At 36.0% G+C, this 23030-nt stretch overlaps 1 protein-coding gene across 2 annotated transcripts in view; it reads right to left on the bottom strand.

The window, feature by feature from the left end:
• Positions 1–8964: 8964 nt before the first annotated feature.
• EDIL3 (EGF like repeats and discoidin domains 3) overlaps positions 8965–23030 on the bottom strand; it is a 418218-nt gene continuing 404152 nt past the window's right edge. For both annotated transcript variants that reach the window (XM_030324171.2, XM_030324179.1), the window contains one exon: positions 8965–11980. In XM_030324171.2, coding sequence (XP_030180031.1) covers positions 11831–11980 — 150 coding nt within the window. In that variant the 3' untranslated portion in view covers positions 8965–11830. The remainder of the gene's footprint in view (positions 11981–23030) is intronic.

Here is a 23030-nt window from a genome sequence, read left to right on the forward strand (position 1 = left end):
AAAATTTAAAGAATGACATTTTTGTATACCCAGGTTTATAGTCTGTGAAAAGTATGTGTGTCACAGTGACCAAAAAAAAAAAAAAATCACAACACCAAAAAACTGAAATTTATTGAACACCTGTAATATATATAATTCCATATTTTCAGAGGAGAAACTTTTCAGAGAAAATGGTAAACTGTCCAGAGAAGCTTTGGGATTTGAACCCAGGGCTGTCTAATTCCCAAACTTGAGATTTATTTTTTAGAGGCTGTAGAACCCTAGGCTCATTAACTCATGATAGCGATGATACTAATTATTTGCAAACATGAGTGTCTTGGGCATAACAATCTAAAAAAGGTATGTCCGCTAAATGGAAGAATTTGTCACTTGTCAACAGAGATTGCAGAATCCTGTCGGATGTCTGGTGCACTCCTTAGGGATAGATGGGGTGATTTAAGTTTGCTAATAGAATTTACAATTTAAAGCACCAAACTGAGAATATGCTAATAATATTAAAGTTTATATATTCCTATACTTTAAATAATGTCAATGTTTGAGCCTGTGAATAACTAACTATTTCTTTGGAAATCAAAGAGGTAGCAGAGGTAAGAATAATGACTCTCAGATGGATTACTATTTTTATTAAAAGTTAACTCATAATACTGAAACCACTCCATTGAATAAATCTATTCTAATAAATATTCCCTAAAGTAAATTTCAGCTGAGCCACAGTTATTGTTTCAGGGCTTGATTTTGTGATGGGTCCAATTACATTTTTATTTAGGCAGGGTTACATAAATTCTGAAAACACCAAAGGATATGCTAACAGAAAGAAATATGACTTGTATAGGGAAACCAGTGTGTTTATTTTTGTGTGATTGTGGGGAGTAAATTTACTCCAACCAGACGCTAACCTAGGAGACATGTGTTTTTAATATTTTGAGAATCCTTTTACAATATAAATCAATGACTGTCATCTCCCGTTAATTTATGGGAGTGTTCTAATGAAAGTTTCAGTGGAATCACCTATTAATTCAAGTTTGCAGAAACACGCACTCTGCCTTTCAATCCATGTTTATTTAAGTGATATGCAATATAGACCATAAATTGTGACACACGTGTACAAATTTTCAGTTTTATTTGCATTATCGAATACATTTTTATTAAAGTATTGTAATAAACATTCTTTGAAGGAAAAAAATAAGTCAAATATTTTGCAAATAGTATGAAAAGGTAAATAGTGGCAGATTCAATGTTTTACCAGCTATAAACATTTTCTTCAGGAAGAGTCAGGAACAAGGTCCTATGCACTTATTCAAAGTGTCAATATAATAAAAGAGCTTTTTCATATGGTGGGGGGCAATTTGGATCAGCTCCCTATTCTGACTTTGCTGCCCCAGATTCCACCATAATTATTAGCAAGCCTTCTGAGTTCAGGTGGAATGTCGACATGGTTTCGTGGGTCCCCAAGTCCGATTCACGCTGAGTCACCATTTAATAGTGACTTATTGAATGAATAACAAAGATTCTAGAATTTTCGATTTTCTTTTTCTGTCCCATATATGACTTTCCTGATGTATCCTTACTGTAACTATTGTGGCCATTAAAAAAAAAATGTTTGTTTTTGAGAGGGAGAGAGCACAAGTGGAGGAAGGCAGAGAGAGAGGGTTCCAAAGCAGGCTCTGAGCTGACAGCATGGAGCCCAATGCAGGGCTTGAACTCACAAACTGCAAGACCGTGACCTGAGCTGAAGCAGATGTTTAACTGACTGACTCATCCAGGCATCTCTATTGTAGCTATTTTTAAAATCAGGAATGAGGGGTAGAAAAAGAAGACTTCCATACTCATGTTAGGTGCAGCTTTTGATCCAAAGCACAATCAGTGGAGGGAAGATGGAGGCAAAAGCTGGAACTTTCACTTTCGTGCCCAGAGTTTTCAGAATATGCAAAACTGCAAAATATTGATGATCTCCCATCCTGGAAGATTGCCTTTCATAAAAATGGTAGACAGGCATTGGAACAAATCAATCCTTTGTCCCCAGCATATAAGATACTAATTATAATTAGCAAAAGAGGCCTTTTCTGGGAATGTGATATGCACAAAGGCACTCCCTGTCCTCAGATCTTCCTCAAGATTTTCACTTGCCAAATGAAAAGAGGCTGGATTTCAACCTGTACTCAGACCCCTTGGCCTGTCATCTTTGTGTACAGCACAACCTGCTTGCCAGTACACAGATGCCCTGGACATAAATTTTATCATGGGTATGTCCATAGGTCCTTTTGTTTTGCTTTTAGTAGACACTAGATAAATTTCTTGGATAAGAGAGTGCCTTCCGCGCAAGTCTCAAATTATTATTTAGTGTGAAAGTGGTTTACAAAAAAAAAAAAAAAAAAAAAAAAAAAAAAAGGAAATGGTGGGGAGTGCACCTGGGAGGCTCAGTTGGCTAAGTGTCCGATCTCATGGTTGGTGAGTTCGAGCCCAGCGTGGAACTCTGTGCTGACAGCTCAGAGCCTGGAGCCTGCTTCAGATTCTGTGTCCCCCTCTCTCTATGCCCCACCCCCTCACACTCTACTCTCTGTCTCTCTTTCTCTCAAAAATAAACATTAAAAAAAAGAAATAGGAATCCATATATGATATTGTGCTTAAAGAGGAAACGGATATTGACTCAAACCAAGACCCAGAAATATCATGCAGAAATACATTAGCGATAATCTGGTACTCACATTAGACTACCGAATGAATATCCTCAAGTTTACAGGTGCTGCTGTAAAATAAGCCTAATGAAGGATAAACAAGATTAGGATTGGAAATGACCTTTTTACTACATTCAATGTATCTTACCCAGTTTGAGGCCTTACATTTTCAGAAGATCACTGAAAAGATTGAGTAGGTTTTAGGAAATGGAAGAGAAGTGAAAGAGCAAGTATATATTTTTTTTTCTTAGAAAGAACAAGAACAGACTGATTATTAAAATCCTTAACTACCAGTTTTCTGATTTTGGTGAAAGATATAGATTCAGCTTCAGCAAGATATAACTCAAATATGAGAAGTTAGATTCACTGACCATTAGAATTATTAGACTTACTTAGGTTTTACTATCCTTTCTTGAACACATTTAGATACTGAATGAATACAACCTAGAGAATTAAACATTTAAACAAATGCATCCCAGACGTAGCAGTCCCTTAATTCCAGTTGTCTAAGATTCTCTCAGCTTATTCTGGTTCACTGATGAATGATGGACAGAGAATTGACTATTTAAATCAAGTTATAGAAATTTAATTTACTGATGATATAAGGTTACACAAGGTTATTTGTCACTGATTAAGCTCCTAAATCTACTAATTGAGAAGTCACCAGGGAATGAAAAGATAATGCCGTCCACTTATTGTTAAGAAGTTGATTCCTTAAGTTGTGTTAGTGCCCATACCTAATTCTCTAAGATGTTACTCACTGTTCAGCTTCTCTTCTAATCAAGTGTGTGTTAACTCTTAAATATTGAGAACTAGAAGTCTAGAAGAGGTGGTTTTATGTTTCTTTTGCATAACTTGGGATTCTTCTTTAAACAAAAATGGAAATACCTATGGTTTCTCTTATCTATCAAGCACTAGATTTTCAAAATTTTCTTGAATACAAGTATTTTTTATTCTTGCATTAAAGATCTCATGTTCTCCATGTGGGGATAGGCTATGTACTGTGTCTATGGATAGCAGATGCATTGACATTTTGGGCTAGTTACTCACCTTGGAAAAAATGAATACTACCTGATATCTCATGGTTATCGTAAGTTGTTCAGTAATTTGTGGATCTTTCTTCGTATATTCATGTGATGGTCTACATTTCACCCACTGATAAATCACTTCAAATACATGTTATTAGGTAATACCGATGTATTAAATTATTTAGGACAATATGAGAAATTACAGAAGAAACAATGCATTAGGATTTTTTTTTAATGTTCATTTATTTTTGAGACAGAGAGATAGAGACAGAGTGGGAGTGGGAGAGGGGCAGAGAGAGAGGGAGAGAAAGAATCTGAAACAGGCTCAAGGCTCCGAGCTGTCAGCACAGAACCTGACGTGGGGCTTGAACTCATGGACCATGTGATCATGACCTGAGATGAAGTTGGATGCTTAACCCACTGAGCCACCCACGTGCCCCAACACTGCATTTTTTAAAAAAAGTAGGCTTCACTCCCAGTGCAGAGCCCAACATGGGGCTTGAACTCACAATCCTGAGATCAGGACCTGAACAGAAGTCAGGAGTCAGATGCTTAACTGACTGAACCACCTAGCCCTGATACAATGCATTCTTGGTTGGAGGCAAATCATTCCTGTTGCTAATGTGCAAGTATGTAATAAAATACGTTTTCAGGACCCTTTGACTCCAAGGAAGAAAAAGAGTATTGAACTGAGGGGGAGACATCTAAGATGTAGGTATGTGTGATCTAGACTCCCTGCATCTTGGACAAATATAACGTCCTTCTGCTCCTCTTTCTGCTCTTACAAAGAAGACAGGTTATTGCATTCTTCCTAGAGTTTTCATACTAGTAGATTGGATGTTTCAGTTGTCATGAATATTAATTTGGACAGTTTAGGTGTCATTTCAAATGTCCATTCCCTCAGACAACCTTCCCTGACTGATTTCATTTATTGGTGTAAATTCTGTCTTATGTTCTCTTTAAACTTTGAACATGTTTTTTGGTATAGAGCCCAATGTAATAGTTTACTTTCTTGTCCACCTCCTACTGGCCTTCACACTGCGAATTTCTGAAAGTCAGAGTCTTTTCATCTCTGTATTTCCAGAACCTTGACATAGTACTTAAATTTTACTCAAAAAAAAAAAAAAAGGATTTTGAAAAGAGGTTGGTTAATCTTAATAGTTTAGTTAATAGTTTTAACTACTTAATAACAGTTTCTATGGTGTTAGTTATAAAAGAATTTAGTGTTCAGTTATATATTTAGTGAAAGCAAAAATGATTTAATATTTTACAGGACCCAGATTGCCTGGGTGGCTCAGTTGGTTAAGTGTCCGACTTCGGCTCAGGTCATGATCTTGCGGTTTGTGAGTTGGAACCCTGTGCCAGGCTCTGTGCTGACAGCTCAGAGCCTGCAGCCTGCTTCAGATTCTGTGTCTCCCTCTCTCTGTCTCTCTCCCACTGACACTCTGTCTCTCTCTTTCTCTCTCAAAAATAAACATTATAAAAAATTAAATATAATACTTTATAGGATCCGAATTATAGCCTAATGCTACAATTCAGAGTCATAAGTGTTTGTGATATTAGATTTATGTAGGAAAACTCTCAAGCAAGGAATAAGTAGTATGAATTTCTGAAAACAGACTGAGAAGGGAAGAAGGAGAGTGTAGGAGAACCAAATTATGGGGTTTTCAGCCACAATTGACTGTAGAAAAATCCATTAAAAGAAACAAGCATCAAAGTCAATTAAACAAACAAATAACCAAAGCAACACATGGATCTGCATTATATTTAACACCACGAGGCAGGTCCCCCGTAGGCAGCCTCTTCTCACGCAGCAAACCCACCTACAGGCCATACTGAATACTTGGGTGTACCCTCCCTAGCAGAATAAAAAATGGAATAGAATAGGGGAAAACTTGTTTTATTAGAATGTTTTATGGACAAAGGGTTTTATCCACCACGTAGGAAAAATTCACACAGTTATCTGGGTAGTATCTTGGTTTTCTTAAAAAGCCTATCAGGCCTATAGCATCACAGTCCTTCTCTGTCCTCGCTGAGAGTGGAAAAGCCTTCTGCTGCCAGGATCCATCCAATTCTGGCTCTAAGCTCACACTGACCACCCAGCATACCAGGCAGCTAGCCGACACTATCCGTTTAGAAAGCAGTTCATGACCATGTTGCCGTGGTTTTCAAATGTTTATGACAGTGTCTCAGGGTAAGAAAAATAATTTATGCTGTGGTCAAGAACACATACATACCCAGGAATGTAATTGAAATAAAAATGTTTTAGGAAAGAATTTTTACAGAGACGCATTCCTCCTCTTCCCTCTGCTTTTTTCCGCTCCTCTCCTATGGTATTTAATTAAAAAAAATGTTAGTGTTAATCCACCAATTTCTCGCCACTAGAAGTTTGACAAGCATTTTAGTACTGTTTAAACATGGCTCTTGGAGTCTCAGTACACATCCCCAGTAGCTTATTCAGGTATTTATACCGCTAAAAATGGGTTCCTTTTAGGGATGTGTCTCAGTTCACTCAGGCTGCTGTAACACAGTTCCACAGACTGGGTAACTTATAAACAACAGAAATGTATTGCTCGTGCCCATTCTTCTGGAGGCTGTGAAGTTCAAGAGTATACAAGCACAAGAAAGTATCCAAGTTCAAGATAACTACCACAGTTGAGTGAGGGCCTACTTCCTGATTCATAGCTAGTGTCTTTCTGCTATGTCACATGGAGGAAGGGGCTAGGAAGCTCTGTGGGGTCTCTTTTATAAGACCACTAATCCCATTCATGAGGTCTCCACCCTCATGACCTAATCACCTCCCAAAATCCCCACCTCCTACACCATTACCTTTGGGGGTTAGGATTTCAACATATGAATTGGGGGGGGGGTCCAAAAACAGGATGCACCTGCTGTTTAAAAAAATAACATTCTTCCATATTATTACCTAAGAAGTTCGAGAACTGAGGAAGCTAAACTGCTTGAGGTTAATTATATAGTGTTTTTTCTTTGTAATATGCCCTCTTTAATCTCTCTGTTCAATTCCTGTTTCTTGGGCCCAGGTGGAAAATGTCACTGGCCTGCCATAGTTCTCCTACTAAAGGCAAATTAATATTATTATTATTATTATTAAATTCTGCTCTATAATCCCTAAGAAGTGGAACAGTGATAAAATATATGTAAATCTATGCTTAATTTGCCATTTCAGCCATTTATTATCAGGAATATTCCTTCTCTGTCATATGTATGCAGTCTACTCCCAGTTGCCTTGCCCTTAATTCCTTACAATGTCTGGGCCCTGCTGCTTATATAAGTTATTACAAAGCTGTCACCATATTGGCCATGGGGGATGTATTGTTTGCACCATTAGTCTCGCAGCCTCCACTTCTTTTCCAGGTAGCAGCAGGTTGAGCTTATGTCACAATGCATCATCATTATTAACATATTTACGCAAGGGCATGTAAATGGCACTATGGGGATTTTACATAAATATACAAGAGTGTGGTTCATGCCTTTGAGGACATTAAAATAAAATTAAGTCAGAGGCAGTCACCATATGCAATGCCTAATCATGTAATACGGTGACCATTTGGTGATGCTACTATACCATATTTCCACAGCATTAGTGTTTTCAAATGACTCAGTCAACCCCTGCCAAGATATGCAAAAACAACTAAATGAAGAGCTTTTTCCAAAAATGTTTTCCTGTTTCTGCTACCAAATTCATCTAACAGAGTAACACTTTGAGTAAGTGCCACTTGCCTACTGTGGAAAACACTTTATTTGGTAGTAATTTTGAAACATCCAATATGAATTATAGACACTGCAATAGAATCAAGGAATCCTATTTTCCCCTTCAAAGTCAATAGAAAAATTGCTACACACACTAGGTATTCTTTCTTTGTAAAGACACATTTATCAGTACATTCTGCTTCAGAGTAGTTCAGGTATTTCTCAGCTAGCACAATGGTTTAATCCTCCATTTTACCTGCTCAGCTAAAAGGGTCGTTTTGCATCTCAAGGGCTAGAGGCAATATTTTTCACAAATAAATAATAGGCTAACTCAGTTGTTAATATAGCTTTAAACCAACCTAGGGAAGAGAAAGAGAGCACTGCATTCCTGACAGTAAAAATTAATGTCTCTTTACCAAAATCTTAACTTAAAATCATGTATTCAAAGCTGAAGTGTTAGATGTTTTAAACTTTTAGATTATAGAGAAGAGAATATTTTCTATTCATGATGTTAGTCTTAACAGATTTTTTTTAAAACAAATTACAACATGGTCAGACTTTCCTCCTTGGAATTCTAAATGTTTCTATTGTTTGCATGTCTTAAATCAGTTATTTTAAAAGCTTCACTATTGAAATTTTTCATTTGAATAATTATTCTATCAAAATGAATTTTTGCCCTGTATAGATGTTGTCCTGATTCTTTATTGGCCTTATTTTATATATATATATATATATATATATATATATATTTAACTTAGTAAAAGCATATATGTATATGTCTGTGTATGGGAAAAAAATTAGGCAAACAATGGAACTAAAGCATTCACATTCAAATACAGTTAAATAGGAATATGCATGACTACATAAGCACATATTACAAGTTGATACTGAGAACTACCAGAGATTCGCTGAAACTTAACTAAGGAATCAACATTTAATAGCTTCCACTTTCCTCCAAAACTTCTGAATCTTAAAAATATATATATTTAAAAAGTGGGAGGAACACAGACTTCATATTTTACCTATGACTTGCAGAGGAGCAGAAATAGGGTTTAAAAGAAGCCAAATGTTCTGAAGGTCTTTAAGTGATAGCTGAGGTAACATGGGTAAATATATTATTAATGTTTGTGTTATTGCTTACTATTGACTGGATCTCTTCATTATACTCCTGAGAATCATGTACATAAAAGACAATAGAAATGATAGCAATGGCATCTGATTAACACTCGGCAGATCAATCCTGGAACACAAGACTTTAAATATGTATGAGGCAAAAAAATGACTTTGGGTTATTAGTATTCCAATAAATTTTCCACAGCTGAAAGGGACAGGAGAAATGCACACATTTTAATAATTTGGGAAAAGCCAAGTTAGCTGATATCAATGATATTTGGAGGCTACTGTAATCTTTTTTTCTTTTAATGCATTTGCTTAATTGTCCTGTACAAAGAAAAAGTAAGCCAAGCATGTAGTTAAGACTGGTGGGCATCACATTCAGACAACTTGTGTATTCTTACAAATGTGTTTAATTACAACTGCTTCAAAAGTACCCCAGAGTTTCAAAAGTTTTATTTTAAGTTTGAAGACTAGACAAGGTCATACTAATTTTACAACATCCTACATGATTTAAGTATATATACAAAGAAAAGAAAACAACGTTGGAATATTACACAGCTTTAAGGTTTGCAAAGGTTATCTGTGTCTTAGTTACTTCTGTACTTACTGACACATGAGACGCCAGCAGTGAGTATTATATTTCATAATTTGTTGACTAGCAAAGATACAATCATTAGTACCCTAAGTCTTCAAAGTTCACACCAATCCTTATGAAGCCATTCAGAAAGAGAAAGTCAACCCTGAAATTAGAATTAGTGCCTATGATAAGTGCTTTTGACAGGACATAGATAAAATGGAGATGTTTAAAATGTTATTTCCAGAGATTATAAAATTAGCATATTATAGTTACTCCGTATAGTGAAGACAAGGTGATTCTTCTGGGCGTCCTGCTTATAAGATTTTGTTTAGTGTGAATTTAAATAGAATAAATTTGTTTCCCACTGATGCCATTGATACAAATGACACAACAGCTACATGCTACTTTATAGTACTTGTTAACATGACTACACCTGGGAACCCCTTTGTGATCATAAATTTGGACATCATGGGACCAATAGGTATCCAGTTGGCCGTGCCATGTTGCTGAAGATACCAGAGAGCATAGAGAAAATGCACAAGCAAGGGAAAGCCATTTCAATGTGTTTCTAAAAGGTAACAAGTATAATTTTAACAAACTCTCTTTGAAAATATTTGTTTAAAAAACTATCAATAAAATAAAATTCAAAACATCACGAGAGGCAATGAATAATTTTGAGAAAGTAATTGTTACAAGGCATTACTCAGAATTTCCATAATATACTCTGCTGAGAATGGAGAATCGATTATGCATAGTCTGCAAAGGAAAGCGGTTAGAAATTTGGTGGGACAGTAAAGGCTTAAAGAAACAAAAGGCATTGGCTAGACAGTAAGTATGTGTATATTGTTGGGCCTATGTAATGATTTGTAATATGATGGTGAAATATAGGGAATAGAAAAGATTTAAATTCCTAATTTTAAAATTGCCCGAAAAAGGTAATATTGAGGACCTAACAATTTTGTTTGTGAAAGATGCTGAAAAATGATTGCCATTTAATAAGCTTCAAATCAACAATTTCTTAAGAACCTGAAGTAGAAAGCCCGTGGGCATAGGATAAGTATGTGACCAGCCAGTCCGAATTTCGCTCTTATTAAAAATGCCATTATGATTGACTTTCCCTTTAAATTTTTCACTATGATTGAAGACCACTCCATATATACATCATTAAGAAATGCTTTTAACACATGGACAGACAATACAGTAACAGTCTAGTGGCTTTTGTTATGCAGCACAAATAATAGAGGGGAGAAAAAAAAACTTCTCAGTGTTACACAGGACCTTAACATTTCGTACACATACCATACTTTCTTTTCCAGGACCCTTAATTTAAAACTCCAATAATTCCGTGTCTAAGCCTTATAAAATAAATACTTGTAAAGGTTATAAATTAGATGTTGAGGACTTTTATGGAGGCAGTGTGAGCTTTAATTTGAGAGACATGTCAATGAAACCTCCATTATCAATAACAAATTGTTATGATAATTGCTTATTATTTCAGGACCTCCGAAGCAAAATAAATAGAAATCAATTTTCATCTTAAAATGATGGACTACTTGGTCATTAGTAAATACTTTTCTTTTCACAAATAACTACACAATGTGCTTTCCTGGGAAACCACTACCAGTTTCACTCAAGTCTCAATAAAATGTTAGTTTCACAGGAAATGCAGAGGTGAACAAACAAATGAGGAGTATGCTTGGCCAAGCTATGCAGCATGATGCTAACATTTGTTTGCTAAAAAATTTCTTAAATAGAGAAAAAAAATTCATTATCCTAAAGTGGAGATAAGGGTATGTAAATAAGCTGAAAACAAAGTTTAAAATTCCAGTTTAAAGGGACATCATATAATTCTGTTTTTGTTTATTCTGCAAAATGGTGGTATTCGGCTTTTTGTAAAGGAAGGCATTTGGAAATACATAGTTATAGCTTCCTTCAAAAATAGAATTGCAGATTCAATATACTGATATTAAATATGATCAATCTACTGATACACAATCATGTTCCATATATATGTATACATACACAAACATGATCCTCCTTTTAGGCAAATACTAGGAGTAAACTCAATTAGCAAAAAAAATATGGACTTATTCAGTCATTATATAATATAAAGATATATATATGAATAGAACAAAAAGGAAAAAAGATCACATAATATTTGATTAGAAATACTGGAAGCAAAATGAGAAATATAATGTCAATTGGTACTGCCTGTTACAGATTCTTTAAAATTCTGTTCTAAGCACTGACAGTGTTTGGTAGGCACAGGGAAACAATTATGATAATGAAGAGTCATTACAGAAGAAAAAAACCTTATTGCTAACATTGCGGTATTCCTTTTATAAGAATTAGTTGAGTATTGATTATAAAAGTTCTATCAACTCTTGCTTCTACTTGATAACTATGAGATTTTTTTTACCCTTGCTATCAAAAGAGTGCTACTTTCTTTCCTTAATATATTTCAACCATTGTGAATAATTCAAAAGACAATGACAAAAGTAATTCACAAGTTAATGTGATGTTGCTTAAGAAATTTAAACAATAAAAATCAAATTAAACCATTGAAAAGGTAAGCTTAGACCTCCTTAAAGACAGTGGCCTACCATAATTTAAGCACTTTTTCATGAAAAATACCATTCAGTTTCCTACAGATTTTGCACAGTTCATTCCGTGGAGATACTTTTAGGGAGATAGAGAGGAGAGTTGTGGGGTATGGAGTCTCCTCACTCCTCCTCTGTGCAGCCCAGCAGCTCCGACCGCAGTGTGATCCTTCCATACCAGGACCAAGGAAGGATTCTTATGTGCCGTGCATAGATGGGAGGGTCGATGACATTTTTCCTGTGCGTATCATTGTCAAAATTGCCCTGGAAAACCTAGTAAAGAAGAGCAAAGAATATCAATCATGTAGCCTTCTTTTTCTTGGGAATTATTTTTATTATTTTCTTGTTTTGAGCTTTTTTCCCAAAAGTGAGATTTGAGAAGTAATCATGTTTTTCAAAATAAATTGTTGCAGCTTCTTTCTAATGATAATTTTTAAACCAAACTGTCAAGTAATGTTTGATGTAAAGACTTAAATAAGGGGTGCCTGGGTGGCTCAGTTGGTTAGGCATCTGACTCTTGATCTCAGCTCAGGTCTTGATCTCAGCGTCATGAGTTCAAGTCCCATGTTGGGCTCCACACTGGGTGTGAAGCCTACTTAAAAACAATCAAATAAAAATAAATAAATAAAACAAAACTGGGTGTCTAAGGCAGGAATATGTATATCTACCATTTTCCTTTGCCTATCAGGTTTTTAAAAATGCAACAGATATTTATTTTTTGCTTATGTCACAGGCTGATGTTGATTAGGCAGCTTGCTGAGGGTGCTCTCTTCCAAGGAGTGACTCAGAGATCTAGGCTGCTCTGATCTAGGCTAGCCATCATCTGAAACATGGGTCTCCACATTGACAAATGATATTGACCTTAACTAATTATATGACCCCAGCCCAGCCGTAAAGGAAGGTGGAAAATGGAGAGGAGAGCAGGGATATTTGGTGAGCACAGTACTATCACAATGTCTTTTGCTCACTTTTCACATAGACAACAAATTCCCCAAGAGATAACACAATCAATGCTGTTTTGTACTCCCCCCACCTTTCTTTTTTTGGCTTCTCTGTCTATTAATTTCTGGATCCATACAATACTGTTGTGATCATTGTGACTTATAATGTTCTGACACGTTGGCACTGCATTATTCTCTATCTTCCTTCTTTTGTTGCAAAGCTTTTTTATTTTCTTAATGCATTTTATGTCCATTTTTCTCCCAAGAGACCTTTATAATAACTTTGAAAAGTGCTTGTTTCAGAAAAAACAAAATCAAACTACTGGGATCCTGATAGAAATGGTATTAAATTACACATGACTTAGGGAGAAATTCATGCATTCATAATATTTAGTCTTATTTGAAGATTTCATCATTTTTTAACCTAGAGATTCTGAACACTTATTATTGAAGGAATTTCTAATGATTTTATATTCACATTTTTATTTCAGCTCAACTAGGATAGTGAATGTCTCTTCAGAGTTTCCCCTTTTAACTTTATGAGGCATCTTATAATTGGAAGATAATTTTCTTTCTTGCTTGAGATCAAAACATGACTATATGGCTAAAGAGAGACCTGAAAAGAAAATTCCCCAAAGGAAAAAGAAAAGAAAAGAAAAAAAAAAAAGAAATGCCATCACTACATGACAGAATATTTAACCTGTATCTTTGAACATTCTAAAATTAAAGGGAATGTTTTAAAAACCGTCTTCTAGAATAAGTTGGTTCAGTCTCACATGATCATAAAAGGTCCCCCGGAAATAGAAGAATAAAGATACGCTCTTTAAGGCATTAGACAGCATGGCACTGATTAATAGAAGCAAGAGACAAGATAGGGTAATCTTTCTGTTGGTCCCATGGAAAGATTACGTGTCGTTGAGGGCAAATGCAAAGTGCCATCCCCATCTAGTGGGGAATAATCTTTCAACATGACACAAAATACATCTCAAAGGCTATTTTTGAATAAATACTTGCTGAAGAAGAGAATACCGAACTGTGCCAAATCTAGAATTCATCATCCTGGCATATCTGAATCCATTTTCATTTAATAGGCATTTTATCCTCAGCAATGCTCTGGCTTTGAATTGACCAAGCAGGAACTAATTCTGGATTTAAATGTGTTACTAAGTAACAGTGTCTCTGTTAGCAGAAGCTCACATGGATAGGGCATACCACACAAACACTCACCAGAAATCCATAGAGAGGTTGTCATTGCAAAAGCAGAAAATAAGAGAGTATATTGTACGGATCCCTGACATTCTCTCTGACATATGATGTTGGATTCAAATGCTTCACTGAGATTGTCGTATTACAGTTTAATACAGAATCTCAAATCCAATTTCATAGCCCTGCTGGAGAACTTAATGTATATCTTCAGAATAATAGAACTTAAATTCATTAACTTTCATCACAAGATCTATAACCATCCAAAACATAGTGGCATACCACTTCTTAAGAAACATATACAGTAAGAAACAATTTGCTTTTAAGTCACTGGTCCTCAGCACAAGTTTCAATAAGAAACTATCAGTCCAGAAAGGAATAGTTGACATATTAGTTAGACTTATCTTTTTATAATGGAAAATATATTTAAACAAACTACATCAGATCTGAAACTGCATACAACTGTGACATTTCTGATTCAATGTGTGAAAGTCATAAATATTTGAATGCTCATTAAAAAGATTAAATGAAGTTTCATAAAATAGTATCATTAAAAAACAAAAATTTTCACAGAAAAACAGCCACAGTCTACATTGGAATCACCCAAACTATGAGCTAAAGGTAGTGAAAATATACTTTTAATATTGGAGGTCTCTCAGTAATGATACAGTAGAGAACACTAAGCACATACTTGCGATTTCTAACATGACATCTTGTACTTGCTGTGCAAACATGTGGCTCATGTACTGTTTCCTTGTCTCCAGTGCTAGGAAGATCTTGCTTAAGAATTGCAGTTTCAAAGTTTTACCCAGCAAAGGAATGCAAACTCAGTATTTTTAGTTAACTTTTAAAAATGTGTAAAAATTCTAGCAATGCACTTTCATATACACACTTTAGACATAAAAGCACCTCGATTGAAATCAAAGTCTGAAAAGACTGATGGAAAACACTAAATGAATCTCACTGAGAAGGGGAATATTGTACACAAGAAAGATAGTTTGAGAAGTTTTTAGGAAAGAGTCTACACATGCTTCAGTTTCAGGAGGAGGCTCAGCTAATAATTAGCTGATGACAAGTTTGTTGATGCACTAAGACATGATAATGCTTAGGGATCTCAGGATTTTCCCAACACACGGGGCCTCAAGGAAAAGGTACTGAAAGTACTTTGGAGAGGCTTCCACAGTTACAACCTAGAGGATAAGGGAGAAAACTACAACTGCCTCCATGTGGCGGAGATGTTGGATTCTGCTTTCCAATGTCAACTCTCCTGTGATACTAGTTAAAATTCAAATCAGATTCTAATGAAAATTCAAATCTCAACACAGAGAGACTGTCAGATAAAACAATTAAATGTTGCTTCTAGCAACGTTTTAATAATTTTTTTCTCAGATGAGACTTGTCATTCTTCATTAGGGACAATGGTCTATTCAGGCCAGAGTAGATGTCATCAGTGGAGACTGCCAAGAAGGCAGGATTATCCTTCATGACACAGTCAGAGAGCTGGGTCATATCTCAGCTTTTCTTAGCAGCCATGTACTATATACCTGCCTTTCACAAATGTTGAGGAATTCTTTGGGGATTTCTTGCACATACTACTTACTTAGAATGCCATCTGGTCTGTGAAGATATACTTCTTGTTATTTGTTGTAAACAAATGCATTAAAAGTTTTAAAGAGACTGTCACTGGTCTAACCTTTTGGGATCTAACCAGCAGTTTTAAGCAGTTTTAGGTAGCCTCCCTGAGCTCTTCAGGGCTAAAGAGTCTGTATTTTAGCAAGGTCTTGGGTAACCATCAGTTCATCCCTATGGCGTTTTGGTCACCCCTTTCTAGATTGCATTATCTCTCTTTTGATATGTGGAGACTAGAACGATATCTGGAATTCCAAATATTGTGGAAATATAAGGGTTGAATAAGCTTTCTCGAGTTTTCTCTACTGTTTGTATTTGCTTTGGTAATGGTGTCAGACATACCATTGGCTTCATTGGCTATGTCTATACACCAATCTGATATCCTTAAAGGATAAAAGCTCAAGATAAAAATCCATTACCCTAAAGCAGCATTTGTGTGTGTGTATGTGTGTGTGTGTGTGTGTGTGTGTGTGTGTGTGTTCGGGGCAGGAAAAGGAATGGAAAGTGAAAAAAATCTTATTTGGCATATATAATTTCAATTATTTATTCTTTCATCTAGAGTACTTATAACAAAGTTAGAAAAGAACAGTCTTTTCAAGCTCTGATCCTTGAGAAACCCTGTATTTATTTAACTCTACCCATACAATGGAAGAACCCAAGACTTGGAAAAGAAGGCATAGATCTGCCAGCACCAATTTTTTTCTAACATTTCTGACATGGAACTTTCAGCCATGGCAACCTATTCATCAATATAATAGGGTAGGTATGCTTTTAGACACTTTGGAAGTCTGTCTTTTTATGGGTTGACATATGCCTCCTTCAAACTTTGATCTATGATCCTAGTGATTTATGCTCAAAAAGCATAGAAGATATCTAACTACCAAAAGAAAAACACTAATAATAACTAATATAAACCTATCAAAAACTCAAAAATAGTTCTTGAGGCTAAACAGTCATGGTTGCTTAAAAAATTCCTCATTTAAGTTGATCTTCAAACTTATCATCTTGACTGCATTCCATTGGATACCCTCTGGTTTAACTATGACTCAATTAAAGTGTGGATTTATCCAGACATAGTATGTAGTTATGACTTGAATGGCTCAAAATATAGAGGATACTTACCTTTGTTACAGATACAATGCTTCTATCAATGCAATAAAATTATTTAAAACTAGTAGATTCACTTTGGTCATGACTGATGACTGATGGTCAAATAAACTATGAACTTTGTCATAGAATTTCTCTTAAGCCAGGATTTTCCCAATGTTTTACTTGTAAAATAGATTTATAGTGGATATAGAATTTATATTTATTACAATTTCATTTCATTTTATTGAATCGTGACATTTTAAAAATAGCAATTCCTTAGTTAAAATAATGATCTATATAAAAATAGTAGAAATTTAATAGACATTGGAGCTAAGTATCTATTTCATAAAGTAACCATTTATGTGTAATGTGAGTATAAAATCTGGCATTTTGAGTGACATAAAGGACTTACACTTATAAGTTTATGGTTCAGCATCATAAAAATTGTTTTTATATAATTATTATTATATAATATTATATTATTCTATAAAATTACTGAGGGGCGCCTGCATGGCTCAGTCAGTTAACTGTCCATCTTCAGCTCAGGTCACGATCTCGCAGTTTGTGAGTTTGAGCCCTGCATCGGGTTCTGTGCTGACAGGTCAGAGCCTGAGGCCTGCTTCGGATTCTGTGTCTCCCTCTCTCTCCCTCCCCCACTCATACTCTGTCTCTCTTTTCCTCAAAAGTAAATAAAATATTAAAAAAATTGAATAAAAAGAACACTACTTGAATTTCTTTGGACTGTCAAAAATTTCAGGTATAACTTGAATGAATGCTTTAATGGTTTAAAGTCTAATGAAGATTTTCACAGAATTAGTATGCATAAATGAAAGTAAACATATTTATTTATTCAGATAGTGTTTATAAGAAAGACCAGTTGCTTCTCATTCTATAACTATATTATTAATACGTCTTAGTAAAATTTGCAATCTTTGTTCTACTTTGCCCTATATTAAAGCATTCTAAAAACCAAAACTTTTCATTAAAAAATAAAATAAAATGTGAGGCTTGTGTTAAAATGTATAGAAAACTATGTCTTAAAAAGTTTGTTAGTGGTATGAATGTACATCACATTAAAAGAATCTTATTGGTGGGGCGCCTGGGTGGCGCAGTCGGTTAAGCGTCCGACTTCAGCCAGGTCACGATCTCACGGTCCGTGAGTTCGAGCCCCGCGTCAGGCTCTGGGCTGATGGCTCAGAGCCTGGAGCCTGTTTCCGATTCTGTGTCTCCCTCTCTCTCTGCCCCTCCCCCGTTCATGCTCTGTCTCTCTCTGTCCCAAAAATAAATAAACGTTGAAAAAAAAAATCTTATTGGAAGTTTTACATGTATGAAACTTCTGTTAGTGATTGGATATAAAAAGTCTGAAACCAAAGTTTGATTATTTTAGCCTACATAGACTCTAGCTATTATTCAGTGAATTCAATTTTCTAGGAAAATTTATCAGCATCCTGAAACCATTTCATGATTGAATGGCTGGTATATCATTCCTGATGGTTTCTCTCCAATCAATTCCACTAAACCAATGAAACTCTGTAACAAAATTAGTCTAAATATAAGTACATTCTTTCATATGTAAAACGGAAACAAGAAATCAGTTTCCAGGTAAATTCCAACATTCTAGGAAATGTTCCTTGAAAAACAGTGCATACTGAGAATCACATTCTAAGAGGTGCACACACACATAAAAAAAGGTTTTGTCAGAGAGAGTAGATTGTGTTAATAACCATCTACATTGATCATGAGTCTGCAAAAGAATGAGTTGGGGGATGAGCCCTCACTATAAGACTTCACAACAATGCTGCAGCAAAAATCCTCACTGGTAGAGAGGAACAGAGAGCTGCCTCAGTGTCTTCCAACCCTAAGCATCCTGTCCTTCAAAAGTGCAGATGAAGTAAGGCCATAACCATCCAAAACAATTTATCAGCAGGAGAACATATCTGTACAATTCAGGGTGTGTCCAATCTAGTATAGTCACAATGTTTGCAGACGTAGGTCATTCCAGTGAAGAGAATACAAAACATACAACTTTGTGCAATATGAGTGTGCAGTAAAATATTAATCTTACCCCAAAAAGAGGTCTGACCTTTGCTTTCAGCTCCTGTGAGCTGAAAGCCTTGGAAGATCCTGCGGAAGAAGACTGTCTTTGTTTACATGGGCTGGGCCAGATAATGTATGCTAACAAAGTGATTTATGGTGGGGGCTTTGGACCAGCTTGACCACCTAAGGGGCTGGAAACTAAAGTCAGCCTTGCGGGCAGTAAACCATGTTTACATAACTGAGCTTCAATAAAAACTCTGAACATCAAGGCTGAAGTAAGCTTTCCTGGTTGGTAATACCTAGTGTATATTGTATGTCACATATCATTGCTGAGAGAGGTTTAGCACTGTTCAAGACTCTGAGAGAAAACAATGGAAAGCTAATGCCTAGAACTCTTCTGGATTCTGCCCCATATGCCTGTTCTCTTGGCTGATTTTTTTTTAAAGTTTATATATTTATTCTGAGAGAGAGACTGAGACAGCATGAGCAAGGGAAGGGCAGAGAGAGAGAAGAAGAGAGAGAATCCCAAGCAGGCTTCTGCACTGAGAGCACAGAGTCCTATGCAGGGCTCGAACTCATGAAACCATGAGATCATGACTTGAGCGAAAACTAAAAATCAGACACTTAACCAACGGAGCCACCCAGCAGCCCCTCTCTTGGCTGATTTTTATCTGAATCTTTTCACTGTTATAAACTGTAACTGTAGTTATAATAATTTTAAATGAGTTCTGTGAGTCGTGAATTGTCATACCTAAGGTGGTCTTGGTGACCTTTGAACACTGTTGATGTGAGAAATGAATGTGGATTTAGGAACTCCCAAACTTGGCAATGAGCAATTGATGTTGTAAGGTTATAGGTTTCATGGAGGACTTTTTGATACTTGTAACGATTAGTCTGAAAAGGGACCCCAAATATCTCAAAGAATTGTGCCCCAAACTTCCTCAACCTTATGTGCCAGGCCTCAGGCTTCAAATTAATTGTGAACATATTCTTTTACGATTCTTTGAATAAATCCTAAATTTCCTCCTGAAATTTATTTATCGTGGCCCTTGAGAACACTTTCTAAATCTTTTATTCTTAGGTTCTACTCGCTCTATTTTACTTGCTCCTTTTATTTTTATTTTCTGGATGATATTTATTTTCATGAACAGAACCCTAGCAAATACATCAAACAGCTAGTGTGGCTTGCTTGTTCTGTTTCATATTTCAGTAACAAAACAACTCACCATCTTTATTCTTTCGTATTTCTTTAAAATCATTTCTGCAAAAGCTTACACATTCCATGGGGAATGTTACTTTGGCCATCTACTAGGGATTAATTTGAAATCCCTGGGAAACTGCCAGGTTTTCTGAAAGCTGTAGAATATAGTGACATATATAAATCATTCTGCACTGTATTTCATATTGGATACCAATTTTTATCTGTGTTCCTTTCAGCATGGTATTTTGTTCCACAAGCCCTTTAAAAAACCTGGACCCTGGTTCCTTCAGAGATTTCTTTCCTTCCCAAGCTCCCTCAGTGAAATTAGATGAGGCTTTCAAACTGCCTACCCAAAGACTTAACTTCAAAGGTCCAATTATAGGACATTTTTGTTTGATGGGGGAAGTAAAAAGAAAAACATGGGGACAAGTTCCATGTCTTTCTTACACTAGTGCATGGATCATTTTAAACCATTAAAATGAATATATGGATTCTCTGAGAAAATGCATTCCACTCCCATTGCTGCCCTCAGGAGATTTCTTGTGGCTCTGAAGTTTGCTCTCTTTTGTAATTATGTAAAAAAGGAGGTCTTTGGCTTCAGGAAATACTGCATTTCACTGAACTGATCTGGCTTTGCTTCATGTTCCTAGTATATATAAATCTCTGATTATATCTCAAGAAATCTTTACTAACCCACATATCTGATATTCACTTAAGAGTTTTTGCAGTATTATGTGCACTGTATTGTTCTTCCTGTTACACATTTTTTCTTCCCAAAATGCACTCGTGGGAGATTCTAATAATAATTGGCCACAACAATGCAAATATGTTACCTCTTTCTTTCTACTCTGACAATAAAGGGACTTTTCTTTTATTGCTTTTCAAACTGTCACACACTCTCATTTCCCTGTAATTAATACAAAAGCTGGTTGGCTGATATTTAATTCTTGACTGGGAAAGAGGGCTGTCATATCTTTCTAAAATCCCTTCCTCCTTAGGTACTCTGGCGGCTGGGAGCATTGGGAAAGAAGAGGAAATGGCACATCTTTGGGAATATTTTTGAAAACTTTTAACTTCTGGCCTCTCATGGAAAGGCTCACCTGACCCATAGAGGTCTGAGATGGAGGGATGTAACTCTCCACAGTAACATCACCCTCTCTGTTACTGGCAAGCTGGCATAGCTTATACCTGTGACTCCCTAGTCCACTGCGAGAGTGACAAGTTGAGCTAAGGAATTGCTGAGATTCAACACAGCCAGATTCTCACAGCTGAGATTCAACACAGGGACAAGGCCTGGGGACAGGGTAGCCACCTCCATTCCATCTGTGATTTTCTTGCAGATCCTTAACTCCAAGTGTCTGGGGAGCGGGCCGCTTCTTACAAAGCGCCAGAAGGGCCTCACTGAGAAATTCATAATATTTCTGTTAAGTTTTGACCTTGGAAAAAAACTCAGAAAAATCAAAGCTAAAGTTTCTAATTCTGTTGACTGTTACCTTTCTTCTCCCATAGTTGCTGGCATTTAGAATGCTCACTCTAAAAGTCACTCAATAGGTAGGACACACAACCATATTTAACTTCTTTTATGATGAGAGTCTCCTTAGGAAACAAGAATACCCTAGGAAATATATCATATAGGATGATTGCCTATAAAGATTTATGAAACATAAAATATGCCATTCTAAACTGTGACTATATACTTAAACTATCTGATTTCTAGCACTCAGATTTTGACTGCCGTAAGAAATAGTCCTACAGAAGAAACAGAACTGGAAAATCATGTGCTTTTTTTAAAGTTTATTTTTATTTATTTTAAGAGATAGAGAGAGAGAGAGAGTAAGCAGGGGAGGGGCATGGAGAGGGAGGGAGACAGAATCCCAAGCAGACTCCACACTGTCAGTGCAGAGCCCCATGTGAGGCTTGAACTCACAAACCATGAGATGATGACTTGAGCCAAAATCAAGAGTCAGACCCTTAACTGACTGAGCCACCCAGGTGCCCTGATCATCTGCTTTTTAAAGATATCTACAGGAGATATTACCAGGAGTAGTAGGAGAGTAAGACCATCTTATTTTTTTTTCTTTTTTAGTATAACATCAGAAATGTAGAAATGCCTTTTCTTTTTTCTATAAAAGTACAAAACAGTCTGCCTCTCTAATAAAGCTCAATGCTCATCTCAAAATTTCTTAAGTCACACAGGGCATTTTGCATTGTATCAGAACAATCTGTAGTCTGACTCTATCCCTTCATAGTAGAAATTTCCATGATGTGGCAGTAGAGAAATTGGTGTCTGATAATTCCTACCCCACCTTAGGAACCTTTTCCTCACTCCACATCTCCTTGAAGAGTTTCATCCTATTTTGGTCAGAAATGACTTCGTACACAACTATATATATGAACACAGTAGTGATTTCAGCATCCAGCCATGTGTCTTCGAAGCCAGACTGCTAAGGAGGAAAGAGTGTCAGGGAGTTGGAGAAAATAATTCTGGAGATGGACAAAGAGGTGGCAAAGTGAAAGCTCAAAGATGAAGCAGGTTGTGAGGGTGTGTGCATGCGTTTGCTGTGCTTGACTAGGCATGGAAGAAAGGCATCCCTGCTTTATTCTGTCTTCCTTATGTGTGTTCTCAGAAGAACATCTGGTCTAGCTGGAAAATCTGGGAGATCTTTAATGGAGACAGGATTGCAGATATACATTTGGGATATACTTATACTAAAAGAATTATTCATTGCTGATCTGAAATTCAAATTTAACAGGGTATGCTGAATTTGTGTTTGGTAAATCTAGCAACTCTAAATGAAGAACATAGAGTAAATGGCCCTGAGTTGAGCAGCTGCAAACTCTACTTGGGTTTGAGCTGGATCCTGGGTCTTTTTGTTTCAGTGTGTTGACGGCACAATGATTATTAAATTATATTGGACATCAGGAGGAAAAAATCACCTTTGCTAATGCTTATAGATATTACTAAACTACTAAAAAGAAGAAAATAAATCAAAAGTGAAACGTTGCTATGTAAAAGTATTATTTTTTTCACTCCCTTACAAAGAATGCCTTCCTTTAATTATTGTTAACTATTTAACATTTCATTTATCTGTACAAAATTAATTTTATTTCTTGCTTTATTGGAAAGCAGGAAATTAATTCCTGTGTTTGGTCTTCTGGGTTTTTTTTTTCTATAGAAAAATTGGAAAAAATACTCCTTTCATGCAGGTATAATCGCTGGGCT

This window comes from Lynx canadensis, chromosome A1 (assembly GCF_007474595.2).
Source record: "Lynx canadensis isolate LIC74 chromosome A1, mLynCan4.pri.v2, whole genome shotgun sequence".
NCBI classification, from domain to species: Eukaryota; Metazoa; Chordata; class Mammalia; order Carnivora; family Felidae; genus Lynx; species Lynx canadensis.